Source organism: Pteropus medius, unplaced genomic scaffold (assembly GCF_902729225.1).
Source record: "Pteropus medius unplaced genomic scaffold, Ma_sr-lr_union100, whole genome shotgun sequence".
NCBI lineage: Eukaryota > Metazoa > Chordata > Mammalia > Chiroptera > Pteropodidae > Pteropus > Pteropus medius.
In genome coordinates, this window is record NW_024342467.1 from 6,255,593 (window position 1) to 6,262,204 (window position 6,612).

General features: G+C 34.4%; 1 protein-coding gene across 1 annotated transcript; it reads right to left on the reverse strand.

Annotated features, from left to right (window-relative positions):
- Positions 1-820: 820 nt before the first annotated feature.
- On the reverse strand, positions 821-5,234 carry SOSTDC1 (sclerostin domain containing 1). The gene is made up of 2 exons (XM_039862442.1): positions 4,760-5,234; positions 821-2,236 (listed from the first exon to the last, which is right to left on the reverse strand). Exons 1-2 carry the CDS (start codon positions 4,962-4,964, stop codon positions 1,821-1,823), a joined length of 621 nt encoding a protein of 206 aa, XP_039718376.1. The 5' UTR covers positions 4,965-5,234; the 3' UTR covers positions 821-1,820.
- Between the last annotated feature and the right edge of the window lie 1,378 nt (positions 5,235-6,612).

Sequence of the window (6,612 nt, forward strand, 5' to 3'; positions counted from 1 at the left end):
GAAAGGTACAGTATTAATGTTCTTATTTAACTTAGTATGCTATAGGTAATATATATGTGACTTTTAGACTCATAATTACAAAAACAATCTAGTACAAAAATGTACTAAGAACACCTTCATGCTCAGGATCCAAAATGAGAAAACCCAGAAGATCTTATCAATACATAACCAAGCCTCTTTGGTTTTCTTCATTTGAAGTGATGGGATCGATCATTTAATTAAATCGACACATCAATCGTTTAACTGTATAATCTGGTTCAAGACTGTAATTATGTTGCTTAATATGACAACAGCCAAATTTGAAAAACACTGAAAAATTAGTTTTTGTTTTCTTAGATGTTTTTGTTTTATTTTTGGTTTGGGGTCCATGCAATAATATTCAAAGTTCCCCAACATATGATAGTGATTTTTCCAGTTTCTTTCCTAAACTAAGCTATACATTGGAATCACCTGGAAAACTTTAAAAACTGCCAATATCTGAATTCTACCCCCAGAAATTATGATGTAATTTGGATGGCAGCCTGGGCATTGGGTCTCATAAGTTCTCTCACAGGTGATTATAATAGGCAGCAGACTTGGCATTTTCAGGTGTATATAAAAATGATATTCTTAATACAGCTCATTGCCAAATTGCCACCCAACCTTTTTAATCATCTCATTTACTGGAGAGATGGTCTGCCTTTCTCTCTTTCCTCTCGTACTATAGAACTTTCTGGCAATACTCAAAAGTGCCTTATCAAAAAAATCAATTACTACGACACATTTATTCTGTAATTTTCATAAACATGTATATTTTTATACATGTTAGAGGCAAGGACAATAACTTTTAATAGTGTTTATTTTTTAAAAAGAAACTGATAGAATCGAAGGTCAAATCACCTTCTGATTGCACAGATTAAACAAAATATTTTATATTTTAGCTTTACAAAGCATCTTATTGATTTTAAAAGATCCATACTATTGATAAAGTTTATGACCAAACATATGTGTAATAAGACTAAAATATTTATTTTACATATCTACAACAGGTTTTCTTATATTTCTAGATCAATCACAAATCATACAGGAAAATATTTAGGTACATGAAAAAGCTTCATAACATAAAAAAAATTTGACATTTTGAAAAAAATCACATGTGAAAGCTCATTAAATAATAACATTGACAAATAAATAGTTAATCAGCTTTACTTATTAGCTGCTGCCATGCATTTCTGGCATTCCATTCCAAGCGAAGTTCAGCATGCAGGGTATAATTTCATACAATGAGACTGTAAAAAGCTACAGGGCTTATTTTTGAAGTGAAATGTCACAAGTCTTTCACTCTTTCAAAGGAAAATCACTCATGGCCGCTAAACTGTACCCATGAAGATTACCCAAAAAGCACCTTTCTGAAGTGTAATTGGAAAGATTCATGGCAAAAATTTTAACTCTTCAGTTTTGAAGGGGTTTTGTTGGTGGGGATTGGTTAGGAAGTGAAGGGTAACTGAGAAGCCCTTTTCTGTTTTAAAAAGTAATGATTCAGCATACAGTATGTATATAGTATCACCAGTCTTTCAAGAAACATGGAGAATTATACTACAGGATGCGTAGAATTTAAATGCAAATTGCACTCATGGATATGTATACATTTCAAAAAACTTGAAAAGGAAAGCTATTCCCGAAGAAGGTCCTGATACTTAGGACAGCTTGCTGGATTTGATCAAAGCAGAAAGTGTATATTTTCAAGTAAGAAAATAGCAATGGCAGGCTTGAGTCTTCCAAGCTATCAAATCTGTAAAGCAGATGGTTACTAGTCAGTACAGTTTTTGAGAGTCTGAGTTCTAACTCATGCTGTGCTTGCTGGATTTGCTGGCTCTTTTCCTCTCTCTGTGATGCTGGGCTGGCTTGGCAGGCGACATGCTCTCGAAGTTATGACTGGACTCATTGTGCTGCCGAGTGTACCTCTTGCACTTGCAGGCAGTGACCATGGTGATCTTGTAGGTACGTGTGCTGCCATCTTGGCATTGCAGCTGGATTCTCTGGGTACGTGTTTTGTCATTGACACACCTCCACTCCTGGGAGCTCCTCCTGCTCCAGTACTTTGCTCCATAGCCTCCACCGATCCAGTTGGGGAGCACAGGAAGGGGCAAGCACTCACCAGCACATACCAGCTCCTTCAGAGGGCTGATGCTGGTGCACTGGCCATCAGAAATATATTTGGTGGAACGCAGTTCCCGGCAACCCACCTGAACCCGAGCTGGAGGAAACAAAAAAGAAAGTGCATCAGAGGCAAAAAGCAAATGGACATTGTTTTCTTCAAGTAATCTGCAATGAGAAAAATAATATGCAAATGATAGCAAATGGTCAAATAGAAAGTGAACCCCTATTTTATTTTCACAGTGCAAAAATCTGCCTGAATGGTTGTAGAGACACTTTCATGAAAATTACCAGTTTACATGGCTACAGCTTTTTTGGAATAAAGTAAATTAGGCCTGATTTTTTTTTTTTCATGTATGACATTAGCTAATTGCTTACTGGAGTATTTGAAAATCCCACTTTCTTAGTTTTACTCCCCAATAAAGGTTAAGCAGCTCTTACATTTATGTGTAAATATTCATTCTTCAGTGAGCTAAAAAAGAGTATATCTTAACATTCCTTTTCTCACAGGTCATATTTATTAATGTTTGCAAGTGCTCTTAATTAGGTTTTTATAAAAAGTCTGTTGAGAAAATGTGGAAAGTATTTAAATATTGTGTATAATACATAAACTGTCTTAATTAATATTTTGTTTCAGTTATAAAATCTAGCTATAAAAAATCATACATACATATGTGTACAAAGTCTGGCATTTTGCATATCAAACTTAATAACTACATTTTAAACATAAATTCCCAAGCTATCTCTTAAAAACACAAAGATTAAAATGTTTAAAATGCAAAATGTCACTGCAACTCAAAATGTAAAGAATATAAAAGCCCCTAAATCAGGAACGTATGGTTGCCATAACAACTTGGCTACATTTCCATGAATTTTATGGCAGAAAAATGCCTAACATGTCTGATTTACAACTGCAAAAGGAACCACGGTGTTCATTTTCTGAATATTGGTCATGGCAACTTTTTGTTTAGTTATTTGAATTAGATAAGTATGTTCTCTAATTGGCTGTTTCTTGTTATATGCCTTATGTAACAGGCATATAACGAAAACTCATATTTGAGTTTTCTTTTCTATTGCTTTGTTATCTAAACTTGAGGAGAATTGCTTATAACAAGCTTGAAAAGAAAGCAAGTCTTGTTAGCCAGGGGAAAAAAATGTTTAAAAGTATAACTGCTAAAATTTAAAAAGTTAAAACTTATCAGGGACATTGAGGTGGTCTTGCATAGAACAGTGAAAGCTAACTTGAAGTAGATAATGAATTAGGAGTTTTACTTCACCTCTATGCTCCAGTACTTCTGAGGTGAGAGATATAGCTTAAAGAGATATGATAGCTATGAAAAATGTGTGTCTATACACATATCCATATAGCTGTAGAGTGTGGGATTAAAATTCAAGGGTGAACTAGCTGGCTGGTCAGTACGTTCCCCTGTCTGATTCTGTTCCAGCTCACCTTCCTGCAGCTGGCTTAGGAATGCACCTGGAAACAGCCAGAGACAATTTTGACTTGTCTAGCTTTTTGTTCTTGTATGTATAGAGCATAGGCATTTTTGCAGTGACAGTTCATTGACAATGAATACCCACCACATTGCTCAGTAATCTAATAATAATCAGATATTTCCTGTGTACATAAAAGCAACCATCTTCATGAAAGTTAAAACATCTTGGTTTTCTTAGAAAGACATCAGCAGTCATAGGTCAAAACTACTTTTTGCAGTTAAATAGAGTTGAGGAAGAGGAGCCAAAGATTTGTGTAAGATTTTCTGTTCACTGTTTCTCTGTGTCTCTCTTAAAACCTGATTATTAGCATGTGAGTTCTTCTAAAGGAAAGGAGTGAAGCAAAAGTTAGGAAAAGAAATTTGAATCCCTCTAACCTAGTGGCCAATAAGTGTATCGATTAAGCAAACAGAAAAGGAGAAAAATGCTCACTATACAATGTATTATCACACTGTTATTATTTCAATCTTTACAGTTATAACAGTTCTCCAGTCTTTCACAGAAATACACAATTACTTAAATTTTGATGTGATTAATAAAGAATTAGCTCAGAAAAATATGATTCTCCAACATTTTCGGTTTTATCCTTCTTTTACATTGTTCATCATCAAAACTTGCAACTATTTCACTATTTTAGAAATTCATGATGAAAGGAAGCTTTTTTTTCCTCTCATGATTTCTTATACATTCTTTGGTTAGTTACCTTTATGTAATTTCCTCTCATGATTTCTTATACATTCTTTGGTTAGTTACCTTTATGTAATTTACCGGAATTGCACATGTCTTGAAATAAACAGAAAACGATCTGAATTTCTACTATCCAGAACAACACTTTTTAAAAATTCCCATTGTGCATGATTTAAAGAAGCAACAGTTTAATTCCTGGAAACATTTTCTCTTTGGATGTTTGATAAAACTTTAAGTCTGTGCTTGCATTATCAAATCACTGTTTTAGTTATGTTAACTTTATAGGGAAGAATGCCAATATACACATGCATCAGATTACTCCCAGTTTGTTTAGCAAAATATATATAGTTCAGGTTAGTTAGCAATGAAACGATTCTACAGGAATTGAGCTAATGCTACCAAAAACTAAAAGACAAAATCCATACAAGTAAAACACACTTACTGTTCCGATCCAGTCCAGTGTTACTGAAATGCCTGCCTCCATTTCTGGCTTGATTCATCGTGCTGTTGCTGCTGGGGTGTGCTGGAACAGGTTTAACCACATGTGAATAAAGGATTTCTGTGGCATCATTTTTAAAAGCCAAACAGCTTTTCATTAGGATGCATGCAAGGGGAATGAGATAGAAATGAATGGCAGGAGGAAGCATGGTGAGTAGAGGATTTGCTTGTCTGGAGAGCTGGTTAATTCCTTTCCCTCTGCTTCTGCACTGTAACTGTGAAATTCCTCCTCAAGGTCCCCTTTATATATCCCTGAGGTTTGGCGTTCATTCAGGTGTAAAGTTGTGTAGAGCTTCAGAGTGAAAACACAGAGAAGGGGTGGGATCCCTACATGACCCTGCAAAAGAATTTTGCCAATGGAAAAGAAGACTACAGAAAAGGAGGAGCTTGGTATCCAAATTGCCTGAAATTTCAAAGTTGGACTTCATTAGCTGTCTGTGAGCTAAAAGCCAGGCACATTCTATAGCAACTACAGACTCCCTCTTTTTTTTTTATCCTCTCTCTCTCTCTGCCATTTCCTTTCCTGAATCTAGATTGCATTCAGGTTTAATTTCAACGAAAATATGCTGCTGTTCATTTAAAGAGATTTACATATCCATAGTTGTTCTGTATTCCCTTCAGATTTTAGAGTATTTGGGTTAAGAAGGGGGTCCATCCCAGGTAATAGGAAGAATTCATGCGAGTTTAAATATTATAGGACTTGCATGAAGCACCTAGTTTAAACATATTTTGTTTCTCAAGAAACAAACCAGTATATTCTTTTTCTTTAAAGTGTGAAACAGTAAGCTAGAATCTGCCCCCTGGACACACTTAAATAATACAGCTTTGATCTGCATCAACTGCTGTGCTGCTAGGTAAATTATTGCCAAGGGTTCTCTGAAGAGAATAATGAGCATAGCTCTGTCTGCATTAAAGTAACTAATATCAATTTTCTTCTTAAAAATATGTCACCAGCATTAACATATATAGCATCATTTTATATGAAAGAAAGCCATTTTTGACAGATTATTGTTTAGCAAATTTAAAATAATTTTTGCTAGTGTTCTACCTGTATTTCTTAATCATTTGACTCTGCTTCCCGTGTAAGAAACATTATACTTTTATGAACTTCTTTATCCACACCTGGAACAGATGTTCCAATTATTAATACTCGGCCACTCATCCCTATTTAAAAAAAAAAAAAATCATGACATTCCATCTGATTTATGGAACATATTGATTGGAATAATTATATATTCTGAATCATCTTTCCAATTTTAAATCCATTTTTGCCCTTTTATGACTACTAAAATGACCTTATAGCATGGATATTTTATAGCTCTCTTCTTTATAAACCTTTGTCTGTTATACATACTATTTATATCTGTCTGTCTGTCTGTCTATCTGTCTATCTAGGTTTCTCCACAGAGACACTATTGACATTTTGGAATAGATAATTCTTTGTTATGGGGTACTGTTCTGTGTGTTTTGCAGCATACCTGGCTTCTACCCACTAGATGCCAGTAGCAACCTCCTTCCCCCTCCACCCCAGTTATAACAATTAATGTAGACATTGCTAAATGTCTTCATGAGCTAAAATCACCCCCAGCTGAGAACTACTAATTATCTATCTATTTTACTACAAAAATAAAGTAAAATTAAGAACAAAAGACTATTTAATAATACTAAGGAATTATTGTTCTTTTATTTAAGAGTAAAATGGTACTGTAGTTTTGTTTAAAAACGACTGCTTCTTATATAGAGATATGTACCAGACTATTTCTACATAAAATGATATTATGTTTGGAATAAATTTCA

What these genes read in the sequence shown, in the direction of transcription:
- SOSTDC1 (XM_039862442.1), bottom strand. Translation starts at nt 4,964, where the DNA reads ATGCTTCCTCCTGCCATTCATTTCTATCTCATTCCCCTTGCATGCATC. An exon ending in CACTGGACTGGATCGGAACA is followed by an intron (nt 2,237 to 4,759) that starts GTAAGTGTGTTT and finishes TGTTTCCTCCAG; the next exon opens with CTCGGGTTCAGGTGGGTTGC.